Source organism: Bufo bufo, chromosome 10 (assembly GCF_905171765.1).
Source record: "Bufo bufo chromosome 10, aBufBuf1.1, whole genome shotgun sequence".
Lineage (NCBI taxonomy): Eukaryota > Metazoa > Chordata > Amphibia > Anura > Bufonidae > Bufo > Bufo bufo.
In genome coordinates this window covers 75918322-75933386 of record NC_053398.1, presented here as the reverse complement: position 1 = coordinate 75933386, position 15065 = coordinate 75918322, and the positions used below count along the sequence as shown (strand labels likewise).

The following is a 15065-nucleotide window of genomic DNA, read 5'->3' as shown; positions in this document are numbered from 1 at the left end:
TCTGGTGGAGTGGGCTCTTATGGATAAAGGGCAAGTAAGTCCTTTCAGTATGTAAGCCTCGCGAATCGTGTCTCTGATCCAACGGGCAAAAGTCTGTTTCGAGGCCTTGTTGCCTCTGTTCTTTCCTCCAAACAAAACAAAGAGGTTCTGCGATCTTCTCCAAGACGCTGTTCTCTGTAAGTAGGCCAGTATTGTTGTTCTTACGTCTAAACAGTGAAATTTTTCTTCCTGCGCATTTTTGGGGAGGCACAAAAGGAGGGAAGAATTATTTCCTGATTTTTATGAAATGGAGATACCACTTTTGGTAAAAAGGATGGTTCTAATTTTAAAATGACTCGATCATCCAAAATCTTTAAGAATGGTTCCCTGATGGAGAGGGCTTGAATTTCTCCTATTCTACATGCTGTGGTTATAGCTAGGAGAAAGACGGTCTTAAAAGGAAAGCAACTTATCCGATAACTGCTCGACTGGTTCGAAGGGAGAACTACAAAGACCTTCTAAGACTATATTTAAGTCCCAAGGAGGTACTGTCTGCCTAATAGTGGGTCTCATCCTGGAAATGGATTTAACAAATCTCCTAATCCACCTGTGGTCTACTAGAGGGGTGTCTAGAAAACTACTCAAGGCAGAAATCTGGACCTTAAGAGTACTGGGTTTTAGGCCCAAATCGAACCCTGCCTGTAAAAAGTCCAGAATGCAGCCTATAGACGGGACTGAGACCCTTGGATGTGAATCTGATAGCCATGATGTAAATTTCTTCCATATTTTTAAATATATGGCCGAGGTTACGGGTTTGCGGCTTTGTTGCAAGGTTGAAATTACCTTATCCGACAGGCCCTTCCTTTTTAGGATCTGCCTTTCAGGATCCAGGCTGTTAGCCTTAGTTTCTCAAGGTTCGGATGTTCCAGGGGCCCCTGTACGAGAAGGTCCTTCCTTCCTGGAAGAGTTATTGGATCCTCCAAGAGCAATTCCTTCAATAGCGTGAACCAGGCTCTCTTCGGCCAGGCAGGAGCTATAAGAATAAGGGTCATTGAGCAGGTTTTTAGTTTCTTCAGGACAAATGGGATCAAGGGAAATGGAGGAAAGGCGTACGCCAGGTCCATGTCCCAGTCCTGGGATAAGGCGTCTACCCCTAGTGGACTGTCTTTCGGATTCAGAGAGAAGAAATGATTCAACTGGGTGTTCTTCCTTGAAGCAAATAGGTCTACTTGTGGGAACCCCCACTGGTGGCAGATCTGTAGAAAAACTTCCCGGTTTAGGGACCATTCGCCTGCATCGAGACTGTGTCTGCTTAGGAAGTCTGCAGCGGAGTTCTCTGCTCCTCTTAGGTGAGCTGCAGATACTGAGAGGACTTCCTTCTCTGCCCAGTAAAATATTTGGTTTGATAAGGCCTGAAGATGAGGGTTCCTGGTTCCCCCTTGACGTTTCAGGTAACAAACAGTTGTTACATTGTCTGACAGGATTCTGATGTGGTGGTTGGAGAGAATGTGTTCCGCCTTCTTTAGAGTCTCCCATACCGCCTTCAGCTCTCTGTAGTTCGAGGATCTGTGGCTGTCCAGGTTGGACCATCTGCCCTGGAAGAAATGATCTTTCAGATGGGCTCCCCAACCCACTGGCTTGCATCCGTGGTAATGACTATGGACGGAGACGGATTCCAGGCAACCCCTTTCCTTAAATTTTTTGGGTTGGTCCACCAGGATAGAGAACTTAGACTTTGCTTTGAAAGCACTATCTTTGAGTTTAAGGAATGATGATCCCTGTCCCATATTGCCAGGATTGCGATCTGTAAGATCCTGGAATGGAACTGAGCCCATGGAATCACCGAGATACATGATGTCATTAGGCCCAGAACCTGCATAGCCTCTCTCAGTGTATGGACCTTTCTTTTCTGAAAGGTTTCTATCTTTTTTCTTATCTTTCCTTGTTTTGACTTTGGAAGGAAGGAAAATTGCTTCTCTGAGTCTAAGAGAACTCCTAGAAACTGCTTCCTGGTACTAGGTCCGATTTGGCATAATTTATTATCCAGCCCAGATCCTTGAAAAGGGCTATGGTCTGTGGGATACTGCTTTCTAGACTCTGTCTTGTCTCTGCAATGAGAAAAAAATCGTCCAGGTACGGGACAATTCTTATATGTTGCTGCCTTAGGTATGCCACCACCTCTGTGATAACTTTTGTGAAGATGCGAGGTGCCGAGGATATTCCAAATGGAAGACACTGGAACTGGTAGTGAAGGACTGTCCCCTTCTGGATGATTGCAAACCTGAGATATTTTTGGTATAGTGGATGAATCGGGATGTGATAGTAGGCATTCTTCAAGTCCATGGTACACAGGAGATCTCCTACTGAAATTAATGGGATTGATGACTTTATGGATTCCATCTTGAATTTGTGGTAAACTAATGACTTGTTCAGGGTTTTCAGGTTGATAATCGTCCTGAAGGTTCCATCTGGTTTCTTTATTAGAAAGAGCCTTGAATAATGACCCAAGCATTTCTGATCCTCTGGGACCTGGACTATAGCATTCAGTTTTATTAGCTTCTGTAAGTCCAGACATAATTGATTTTGTTGAATCGCTGATTGGAATTTTGTAATGAGAAATCTTCGAGGGGGAGGACCGCGGAATTCTAATTTCACTCCCTCCCGGGTGGTGTTGAGGATCCACTGATTCTGGGTAACCCGAGTCCAGGATTCCCAGAATAAGCGGAGTCTGCCCCCGACTGGCCTGATGTCATTGTTTGCCTGAGCCAGAGTTTGGGTTGAAGAGGAAACCCCTACCTCTTCCTCCTTTGGGGTAGCTCCATCTACCTGTTTTACCTTTCCCCCTCTCTGAGGTTGTAAACTGTTTTGAGGTTTTACGAAAGGGCTGCAACTTTTTTACTTTTTCCTTGGGGAATCCCTTCTTTTTGTCAGCAGCACTTTCCAGAATGGAGTCGAGGACCTGACCAAAAAGATATGCTCCAGTAAAGGGGATTGCACATAGTTTATTCTTAGAGGCAATGTCCCCTGTCCAGGATTTGAGCCAGAGGGCTCGTCTTGCCGTATTTGTAAGTGCGTCATTTTTTGCTGCGAACCGAATTGATTCTGCAGAGGCATCCGCCATAAAAGACGCTGCCAATTTTAATAAAGGTAAGGATTCTAAGATTTCCTCCCTGGATGTTTTCATCTTAAGATGATTTTCTAGTTGCTCTAGCCATAGACACATGGCACGGGCTACTGAGGTTGCTGCAATATTGGTATTTATGGTGACTGCAGAAGATTCCCAGGCTTTCTTCAGAAGTCCATCCATTTTCCGATCCATGAGATCTTTTAACTGTGAGGAATCTTCAAACGGTATGGACGTCTTCTTCACAACCTTGGCCACCTGAATGTCGACCTTCGGTATCTCGTCCCAGAGTTTTGTTTCTTCTGGGTTGAAGATCAGCCTGCTCTTAAATTCCCTGGGCACATAGAGCTTCTTGTCACCCTCTTCCCATTCATCTTTAATTAGATCCTGCAAGTAAGAATTCACAGGGAAGAGTTTCCTCTGCCTGGCTCTTAATCCGCCGAACATCTCGTCCTGCACTGTACGTTTTTGCTCCTCTTCTTCTACCGCCATGGTTTGTCTCACCGCTGTTAGGAGCGAATCCAGATGCTCTGTAGAAAACAGATATCTTCTTGGTTCCTCCGCCATGGAAGGGGGATTGTCTTCCTCCAATTCGTCCGAAGGGAACCCGGGTTCTTCCTCGGAGTCCGAAGCTAACTGTACCCTGGAACGTTTGGCCGGTGGGGAAGAGGGGGCTGACTCATCCCTGCCGCCTGTACTTCTTCCCTCACTATGGTTCTTAGCTCCTCCAAAAAGGAAGGTTGTTCCTCCTTCAGAATCTTCGCTAAACAATCTGTGCATAGGGCCTTCTTATATGACTCGGATAGCTTCTTAATGCAAGTTGCGCATTTTTTAGCTTTCTTCTTAGAGTCCCCCTGCGGTCTATGTCCAGTCTCCTTTTCCACCTTAAATAGGGGGAGAAGGAGATATATAACCGTTCGCCTAACAAGCGGACACTACTTACAATACCCTGGACGAGGGGGTCTACCGGAGCATCTAGCTTACTCAAAGCCTGGGCCTCATTGATGCAATCAGCCTGTAGCTTAACAACATCTCTTTTAAAAAGACTTACCCTTCTGGCCCTGCCCTCGTCGCTGCTCGGATCCACCTCCTCTTCTGGGGGACTCATTCACAGAAGAATCAACCCCACATGCGAGGCCTCAGAAACCCGAGGCCTCCAGCATGGATGCGCGCCGCCATCTTCTCTGCGTCACTTCCGGTCGCATAGGAAGTGACGCGGTCCGCGTCATCAGAGGAGCGCCGGAGCCGCCGCTGTGCCCAGAACTCCCCACCGGAGAAGCGACAACAGCGTCCTGATACCGCGGCTGGATCCTTGAAGAAAGAAAGGTACCAGGAGTGCTAGGGGACCCCTTCCCAGAGGGGTGCTAGCTTTAGGCCGTGTCTGAGGCTGAAGAGGAGAGGCATAAGCCCCCCGACCAGCCTCGGCCTAGTGTTTCTCCCTACCCTTAAGCAGGGATTCCTCCTCACTGCTCCTATCTCCGTAGGGACAGGAAGAACACTGGTGGGAGGGGTGGGGAGGGGCCTTTTAACCTCTCACGCTTCCTGTCCCTACAGAGATCCAATAGGACATCCTCCAGTGGGTACTGTCATGAAGGGACGTCCTGGAAATCACCCTTTTTCTCTGTATTTGTAGGGTAGCAGGTTTTCTATTCATAGTGAGTCCTGTCAGAAGCCCTGACAACTCATGTGCATCCCTTACTTCTAATAAACACTTATTTAAAGGGGTTCTGGAGTTTGTTTAAACTGATGATCTATCCTCTGGATAGATCATCAGCATCTGATCGGCGGAGGTCCGACACCCGTGACCCCCGCCGATCAGCTGTTTGAGAAGGCAGTGGCACTCCTGCAGAGCCACGGCATTCTCACTGTTTACCACTAGCCCAGTGACGTCACGACTTGTATGAACTGGCCTGGGCGGGGCTAAGCTCCATTCAAGTGAACAGAGCTTAGCCCCGCCCAGGCCAGTTGATACTAGTCGTGACATCACTGGGCCAGTGGTAAACAGTGAGAAGGCCGCGGTGCTGCTGGAGCGCTGCAGTCTTCTCAAACAGCTGATCGGCAGGGGTCCTGGGTGTCGGACCCCCGCCGGTCAGATGCTGATGATCTATCCAGAGGATAGATCATCAGTTTAAACAAACTGCAGAACCCATTTAAGCTAAAATATTATCAGTTTGATATCACTTATCAATGTGAACAGAAAGCCTGCTACTCTGCAAATACAAGATACTGACATCTGTACAGAGAAAAGGGCTGAAAACATTTAATAAAGACCAATTAAAAAAAATGATTTGTAGCCCAAAATGAGTACATTGCAATAATAATCAAATCTAATCCGTTTCTATAAGGACTCCTGCACATGCCCCGTGGCTGTGCTGCGGACCGCAATGCAGGAACACTGACTGTGGGGCAGCCGCAGCGGATCGCAGAACCATTCACTTTAATGGGTCCGCAATCCGACCGTTCCGCAAAAAGATAGGACATGTTCTATCTTTTTGCGGAACGGAAGTACGGGACGAAACCCCACGGAAGCACTCCGTAGTTCTTCCGTAGTGTTCCGTGCTTCCGTTCAGTCCGTTCAGCACCATTTCGCATCTCCGTATTTGCGGACCCATTGAAGTGAATGGGTCCGCATCTGTGATGAGCACGGTGACGTCAGCACAGGTCCTGCTGAGTGAAGATAGAAGATACTTCTATCTTCATTCAGCAGGACCTGCGCTGACGTCACCGCGGTCACAACGTCATCAAATGGCTTGCATTTAGACCTTTTTCTACGCCTAAAAAAGGCCGGCTCGTCCCCTTCCATGCCACTCCCACTTTTTTTTTTTTTAGACCTGGTGTGAGCGGGGAAAAGTCTGTGCCTGAAATACACCTAAGAGTACTTTCATACTTGTGTTGTTGGATTCCGGCAGGCAGTTCAGTCGCCAGAACTGCCTGGCGGATCCGGCAATTTGTATGCAAACGGAAACCATTTGTAGACGGATCCGTCTCACAAATGCTTTGCAATACCGGATCCGTCTCTCCGGTTGTCATCCGGAAAAACAGATTATTTATTTTTTTTGTTTTTTTTCTTCAAATTTTTAAAGGTCTGCACATGCATCTGTTTTTCCGGAACACTTGGGGCCGGAACCGGCATTAATGCATTTCAATAGAAAATAATGCAGGATCCGGTATTCTGGATGGAGAAAATACCGCAGCATGCTGCGGTATTTCTCCGTCCAAAAAACGTACAGTCACTGAACTGAAGACATCCTGATGCATACTGAACGGATTGCTCTCCATTCAGAATGCATTAGGATAAAACTGATCAGTTTTTTTCCGGTATTGAGCCCCTAGGACGGAACTCAATACCGGAAAAGTAAGTGTGAAAGTACCCTAATATAGACATATTTCAGGATAATAAATGACCCCCAATGTTAAAAAAAAATAAAAAATGCTCCCAACGGTGCCCATAACCTTTAAATTACAAAGTGCCTGCATTAATATTACAGAATTATTGTAATTTTTATATGTTTTGGTTACAAAATAGAATCATCTGCCGAACAGTTTAAATGTTGTAAAGATAATACTTGCCAGACGATAAAGCAGGAAGTAACAGATGATGGAGATAAAAGTCCCAAAACAAGGAGTGACAAAATAGCCGAGGGCTATGGTCCGGTGATTTGCCCCACCTAAAAGGATAAAAGTGGTAAAGAATATTAAAGGGGTTGCAAAACAAAATAAAAATGATTTATAGTCAGGGGGGTGTTTAAAGGGAATCTGTAACCAGAAACCTCCCTATCCAACTTTGCATAGACATATAGCTGTTGTTCACCTGATAAAAGCAGTGTTTTCTATTGTTGATGAGAGGCTATGTTCCGGAGTTGATACCTTTTCTTAATATGCAAATTATTCACCTTAAGGACCAGGCCATTTTTTGCAAATCTGACCAGTGTCACTTTAAGTGGTGAAATTTTTAGGGACCAGTTCAGGTCTGAAGTCACTTTGCGAGGCTTACATAATAGAAACCACCCAATAATGACCCCATTCTAGAAACTACACCCCTTAAGGTATTCAAAACTGACTTTACAAACTTTGTTAACCCTTTAGGTGTTCCACAAGAATTAATGGAAAATAGAGATACAATTTCAAAATTTCACTTTTGTGGCAGATTTTCCATTTTAATATTTTTTTTACTTTTACAAAGCAAGGGTTAACAGTCAAACAAAACTCAATATTTATGGCCCTGATTCTGTAGTTTACAGAAACACCCCATATGTGGTTGTAAACTACTGTACGGGCACACGGCAGGGCGCAGAAGGAAAGGAATGCCATTCGGTTTTTAGAAGGCAGATTTTGCTGGACAGTTTTTTTTTACACCATTTCCCATTTGAAGCCCCCCTGATGCACCCCTAGAGTAGAAACTGCAAAAAAGTGACCCCATTTTAGAAACTACGGGATACGGTGGAAGTTTTGTTGGTACTAGTTTAGGGTACTTATGATTTTTGGTTGCTCTATATTACACTTTTTGTGAGGCAAGGTAACAAGAAATAGCCGTTTTGGCACTGTTTTTATTTTTTGTTATTTACAACATTCATCTGACAGGTTAGATCATGTGGTATTTTTATAGAGCAGGTTGTCACAGACGCGGCGATACCTAATATGTATACTTTTTTATTTATTTATGTAAGTCTTACACAATGATTTCTTTGTTTAATGTTTTAGTGTTTCCATAGTCTGAGAGCCATAATTCTTTCAGTTTTTAGATGATTACCTTGGGTAGGGTATGATTTTTGCGGGATGAGATGACGGTTTTATTGGCACTATTTTGGGGTGCGTGTGACTTTTTGATCGCTTGCTATTATACTTTTTGTGATGTAAGGTGACAAAAAATGGCTTTTTTTACACCGTTTTAATTTTAATTTTTTTAAGGTATTCACCTGAAGGGTTAGGTCATGTGATATTTTTATAGAGCAAGTTATTACGGACGCTGCGATACCTAATATGTATACTTTTTTTTTATTTATGTAAGTTTTACACAATGATTTCATTTTTGAAACAAAAAAAAATCATGTTTTAGTGTCTATATATTCTGAGAGCCATAGTTTTTCTAGTTTTTGGGCAATTATCTTAGGTAGGGTCTCATTTTTTGTGGGATGAGATGATGGTTTGATTGGCACTATTTTGGGGTGCAGATGACTTTTTGATCGCTTGCTATTACACTTTTTGTGATGTAAGGTGACAAAAAATTGTTTATTTAGCACAGTTTTTATTTTTTACGGTGTTCATCTGAGGGGTTAGGTCATGTGATATGTTTATAGAGCCGGTCGATACGGACGTAGCGATACCTAATATGTATACTTTGTTTCCCCCCCCTATTTTTTACCAATTTTTTTTTAACTTTATTTGGGGAAAATGAAGTTTTTGTTTATTTTTACTTGAAACTTAATTTTTGAGGGGGAAAACTTTATTTTTTTCACTTTATTTTTTGTCCCACTTTGGGACTTGAACTTTTGGGGGTCTAATCCCTTTAAAATGCATTCCAATACTTCTGTATTGGAATGCATTGGCTGTATGAGTAATACAGTGAGCATTACTCATACAGCTTCCGGTCTGTGAGATCCGGGGGGCTGGATCTCACAGGCTCATCACCGGAAAGCAGCGCGAGGCCTTCCATGCCATCGGGTCCCCCCTACAGCCGCATTTAGCCAAGGTGCCTGCTCAATGATTTGTACCTGTACGTCATGTGTTCTGAAGAGGTTAAAATAAAATAAAAAATGTATGACATTATATTCCCCAGCAGTCATGTGCAAGAATGGCATATGCTCGCTGAGACTCTTTCAATTACCGTTCTTGCACACGTGATCGATGATCAACAATTTTGAGCCAGCTAGAGCTCTGGAATGGCAGTACTCTCAAAAAGATAATTAAATAAGTAAATCTCCTACTTTGGTTGGACAACACCTTTAAGGGATTTTTCATTTAACCCCTTAGTGACCACCGATACCCATTTTTACAGCGGTCACTAAGGGGCCAAAAATGCGGGCCACAATGCACGAACACCGTCCATGGGGCAGCCGCAGCGGATCGCGGACCCATTCACTTTAATGGGTCTGCGATCCGCCCGTTCCGCAAAAAGATAGGACATGTTCTATCTTTTTGCGGAACGAAAGTACGGGATGAAACCCCATGGAAGCACTCCGTAGTGCTTCCGTAGGGTTCCGTTCCACACCATTCTGCATCTCCGTATTTGCAGACCCATTGAAGTGAATGGATCTGCATCCGTGATGCGGAATGCACACGAAACGGTGCCCGTGTATTGCGGATCCGCAAAACGGCAACGGGACACCTACGGTCGTGTGCAGGAGGCCTTAAGCTGGGCTGCCACTTATTTACGGCAGCCCAGTCTAAGTGCTGCACGGGCTTTTTAACACTTTACCAGCCACGGGCAATGGTGCCCGACGCATGTAAAGTGCTGACAGAGGAAGCAGACTCCCTCTGTCTCCCATCGGCACCTCGCAAATGCAATTGCAGTGTGCAGATGTGTGTGAAGGCTGGCAGGCGTCTGATGTAGGCCTCAGACCAGCCTTGAGTAATTTCCAGCAAGCTGTCTGTTATAGTCAACTCGTGGGACTATTAAGTGGTAAAAGAAAAACACATTTATTCAATAAAAAAATCCCATAAAAAAGATTATGCTTTTTTTTCCATTCGAAAATCCGCTTTTTAATGAAAAAAATTGCAAAAAAAAAATCTCCCCCATATGTTTTGTATTGCCGCATCTGTAATGACCCGGACTACATAAATATCATGTAAATTATCCCCTACGGTGAAGGCCGTTGCAAAAAAAAAATAAAAAATAATTGCTAATTTATTCTTTGTTGCCACTGAAAAAAAAACTAAAAAAAAACTTGAAGTGATCAAAAATTTACTCCAAAATGATACCAATGAAAAATACAAGTCGTCCCGCAAGAAATCAAGCTCTCACACAACTCCATAGAAAGAAAAAAAAAAAAAAAAGTTATGGGTTTTCTGAAAAGGCAATGCAAAAACATTTTTTTTATTTAAAAAAAAAGTAGTTTTATTGCAAAAGAGTTGTAAAACATAAAAAAAATATATGTATTTCGTATCACTGTAATCGTACTGACCCAGAGAATAAAGGTATTTTGTTATTTATTCCGAAAAATGAACGCCATAAAATTTATAACGTAAAAACACAGTGGCAGTATTGCAGTTTTTCCCATCTCCCTCCCAGAAATAGTTAATAAAAGTTCATCAGAAAGTGATGTATACCCCAAAATGGCGCCATTAAAAACTAGAACTTGTCCCGCAAAAAACAAGCCCTTATAAAGCTATAATAGAAAAAAGGAAGAAAAATGCTTGGTCAGTAAGGCCCAAAACAGGCTGGTCACAAAGGGGTTAATAACTTACATAGTAAGGCCTCTTTCACACGCAAATGCGGATCCGCAATACACGGGCGCCGCTCCGTGGGCATTTCGCATCACGGAATCAGACCTATTCACTTCAATGGGTCCGCAAATCCAGAGATGCGGAATGGTGTGGAACGGAAGCACGGAACCACTACGGCCACGGGGTGCACATGTTCGTGTGCCACAGGCCTAAGGGTGGAGAGCAGGAAAAAATGTATTGAAGACATATTTTAAAATATCACATATAAGCAACCATGACAGACTGGTAACATAGAATAAAGACCCCTTTAAAAAGGTGCGCATAAAATTATTAGGAATGAACCGTTTGTTTCCTATAACTGCCTTCTCAGAGGTCAGACCTGTGTTTATTATATACTGCTGCAATCATGATTTCTGAGCAACACGATGATTTGCTGCCCACAAACGAAAAAAATTAATTAATTAGTGTCTGGATCAACAATGCTTTTACCCAATGAGATTGATGGTACCTTCACATGGGGAAATTATGGGGAGCAAGCATTCCTAGGAAAGCTCCTTCACAAAAAGTGCAGATCATCAGCTTGTATAAAGTAATACACACTCTATTTTTCGGACTATTAGACACTTTTTTATTTATTTTTGCTGGAAACTGAACTGTAATATTCTGGTGTGTCTAATAGCCTGACTGCAGGCTAGAAGCAGGAGACTCTGAGCTCCATTAGTTAAATAATACAGCATGTATTGTGCTCTGTGTACATTATCTGTGTGTTATGTGCACACTAAACTGTCACACCATACACATATAATTCTATAAAGTGTAATGGCTGATTTAGATGAGTGGATAATCGCATTTAGTGATTTAAATCACATAACAGACCAGCAGTTTCATGCAAAGATTATCATGTACAAATTCACTTAAAGGTAACCTGTCACCGGGATTTTGTGTAGAGCTGAGGACATGGGTTGCTAGATGGCCACTAGCACATCCGCAATACCCAGTCCCCATAGCGCTGTGTGCTTTTATTGTGTAAATAAAATGATTTGATCCATATGCAAATTAACCTGACATGAGTCCTGTCCCTGACTCATTTCACGTACAGGACTCATCTCAGGTTAATTTGCATATGTATCAAATCGTTTTTTTTTACAGAATAAAAGCACACAGAGCTATGGGGACTGGGTATTGCGGATGTACTAGCGGCCATCTAGCAACCCATGTGCTCAGCTCTATACACAAAATCCCGGTGACAGGTTCCCTTTAACCAAGGTTTGTTCATTGTATTTACTCTGCCAAGCACAAAGATAGCAACACACTTTAGCTAGTCTTCTTCTGCTTCTGTTCATTCTCTGACTTTGTTAACTCACACTTGCCGCTTTCTGACCGCAATCTTTTTTCCTTTACTATAAAAACCTCTCTCTTCTTATGACATTTCTACCTTTCACACTATAAACTCCCAGCAACTTATCGACACTCTACAGCACAAGTGTCAAACATAAGTCTTGTTTTTTGTGGCCCGCTGGTCATATGGGTGGTTGATGAGACATAAGGCCTGTAATATGTATGAGTAGTGCCGCAAAAGTGATACTCCTATGAACAGCATGCTGTGGCAATGTAGTCACTTCCCATGTATATCTACACTCACCAATCCTGTCCCAGCCACTCAGCAATTACGTTGACGCAGTGCACCGCACCTCCACGCTACGTAGTGGATAGCAGAGCCGGAGAGGGGGAAGGGATTCGTGAGGAGTTCATTGCTGGGCGCCATTTTCTTTCTGTGCCCGCCTGAAGCAGGAGTTGAGAAGGTGGTAAATACAACTGATGGCAGCAGTCTCTGCAGCAGGATCTTCATGAATAGGGGTGGGGTTATGTGACAGCAGGGTTTCTGAGGGGTCACTTATGTGACAGCAAGATGGTCCTAAAGGACATTGTTGTGGAAATTTTATTATGCGGACATTTTACTTTAGGATGTGTGTGTGTTTTTATAGATTGTGATCTGTCTCCCTGTGTCTGATTTAGCCAAAGAGCGCTCTAGCAGAGGGTACTTTGGCTGAATCGGGACCAGTGGTAAAACTGTCAGTATGAAAACCTTCTCATGGGCTTGGAGACATATCTGCTTTTAAGACATGCATATCTGCCTTGTCGGTATACTAGTACCGTATACTGACAATAGCCGTAGCAATGTCTCGCAGATAATTTCAAGCCTATGGGAACCAGTAGAATGATCTTTATTAGATACTGATCACCTTTGAGCAGTATTGAATGAGGTCCATGCTGACAGTGATGGGGGGTAGGCGGCCACCTGGCTGATCAGACAATGGACATGACTCATCCTTCCTTATACAGGGATGGGGCATGTGCATTGTCTGCCCGGCCACATTGATTGCCCTGCCCTGTCCTTTGACATCACTTCCTGCATGTTATCACTTCCTGTATCCTTGTCTTGGGCCAGCCCCTTTTACACCTTTTGTTAGTAAATAAAGGTGAGCAGACTGAGGAGGGCGGAAGGAGTTGCTCAGAATTTTCAATCAAGATGGTAACACCTGGGTTTGTCTCTGACTGGGGCTGAGAAGGGATTCACCTTTTTCCTTACACAAACTTTGATGCGAGCGGATTACAACTATTAATTTTTACCACAACAGATGGCGAGCTCAGGAAGGAGATAATTTTTTTCCCCGTTATCAGCAGAACTTAAAGGAGACACAGCTGAATTTTCAAAAAGCAAAAAAGGCCGGCATAAAGGTAATATCCTTTTCCTTACTCTCATTTTTGAGAAAGTTTTGCTCTTTGTGAACTGAAATCTGTGTACTCCAATCTGCTGATATCGGAAAGAAATCTATTTAAAGAACCTTTTGGTGTATGTGGTTGTTGTCTGCTGCATCAAGGGGTGTGAGGATAAGGTAGGTTGTATGATGAGATTGTATGATGAGTAGTACAGGGTATTGTGTTTTTTGTAACTTCTTAACTTTTATGTTACTGTGATTTTGTAAGAGGCAATTTTATAGGAGGTTTATAGAGGCAGCAATTGGTTTTAGTGTTTGTACATTAGAGACAGTATTTAGAGAGTATTTTTATATTGTTAACCTGTAAATCACCCACAGAGTGGAGGTTTTGCTCTGGTTTCAAGGGGTAGGGAACAGGAAATATAGAAACTGTTTTTATTGTTGGATATTGTAGACACTATCTTGATTTCCTTTGTGTAATGACCATGTGCTTGTCGGCCATCTTTATGACCATGTGGTATGTCGGCCATCTTTAAGTTTGTCGGCTATCTTAGTCAGTTTACTATGGAAAGCAATTGATTGTTTTTGCCTGAAATGTTAGTTTTGTCGAATAGTTATCTTGTCTTTTTGTAACCTTTCTATATATACAGTTTAATTTTGTTTTGATAAGTTTTGTGCGGGATATCAGTTGAGTGTTCGGTTATGGTATAGCTCAGTGACCAGTCTGATACAGGAATCATTGTGTGAACATTAGTGGCAGTTTAGTGGTGAAATCGTCCTATAGTTGATGATTCTGCTTAATGTTTGTATATCTGTGGCTGTTACACTGAATTGTAGACTTGTAATTAATACGGGTACTACAGTGTAGAAAGGTTCTGTGCCAAAAGTATTGGGACAACTCCTAGAAATTGGTACTAGTGTTTTGTTTTTTGTAGCAACCATTGTGGGGTTTGTTTTTGTGCAATGGAAAGTATTTTTAAAGAAGTAGCAAAGTTGAAGGACACGGCGGCCATTTTTCAGGCTATGCAGGGATCTACTGATCCATTGCTGCATTCTCAGAATTGTGTAGCAAACCTGATCGGTACCAAAAAATGGCGCAAAAGGAAAGGCAAGTATGCTCTGATTTTTGCTGCTGGGTGGATAACGGATAAATATCAGGAGTCTTGTAGGCTGAAGCTGAGTTTGGAAGGAGAAGTGGAAGATTTAAAAGTGGAAATTGTTAAATTGAGAACTCTTGTCCAGCAGGCAGCTGAAGCTAGTGCTAATTATGAATGTACTGTGAGGTGTAATACTGAGCTGCGCAAGGAAAATGAATGTTTATCTGAAAGCCTGATGCACGCACAGGGTGCTGTAAGGGAATTGTCGGAGTCATTGAAGCAACCGTTGGAGAGTAATGTGTCTGGGATTAGAGGCAATGTATGGGCTGTAAGCATGGATAAGTCTGAGGACTGTGGTTTAGATAGTGGAACCGACTCAGGGATGGAGATGGACAATGTGTCTGACCCTGGAGTTGGAAGCATTAACACAAGGCCAGAAGATTCCTCAGATGAGTCCGTGGTAAGTGGACTCAATACAGATAGTAGTGCGGGATTTAGTCATGCTAGGATGGTTAATGTTGTGCGCCAAATCAAATCGCCATGTGCCCAGACTAGGTATTATGCAAGGAGGCAAGCTATCCTTTGTTTTGCATGCAGGGAATACGGGCACATTGCACGATATTGTAACGTTGCTAATGGCAACAGACACAGGTATGTTAAGTACCCCAGAACCACACCTAGAAGTGAAGTGGTTTATTCAGCAAGATGGGGTAATGGTCCCAGACATGCTTCTTTGCAAAGGCAGAGAACCCAGGGACAGTC

The 15065-nt window shown here is 43.1% G+C and overlaps 1 protein-coding gene across 2 annotated transcripts in view; it reads right to left on the bottom strand.

Annotated features, from left to right (window-relative positions):
- Positions 1-15065, bottom strand: part of SLC29A2 (solute carrier family 29 member 2) — a 180883-nt gene that overhangs the window by 29014 nt on the left and 136804 nt on the right. For both annotated transcript variants that reach the window (XM_040409501.1, XM_040409502.1), the window contains exon 7: positions 6674-6771. In XM_040409501.1, coding sequence (XP_040265435.1) covers positions 6674-6771 — 98 coding nt within the window. The remainder of the gene's footprint in view (positions 1-6673; positions 6772-15065) is intronic.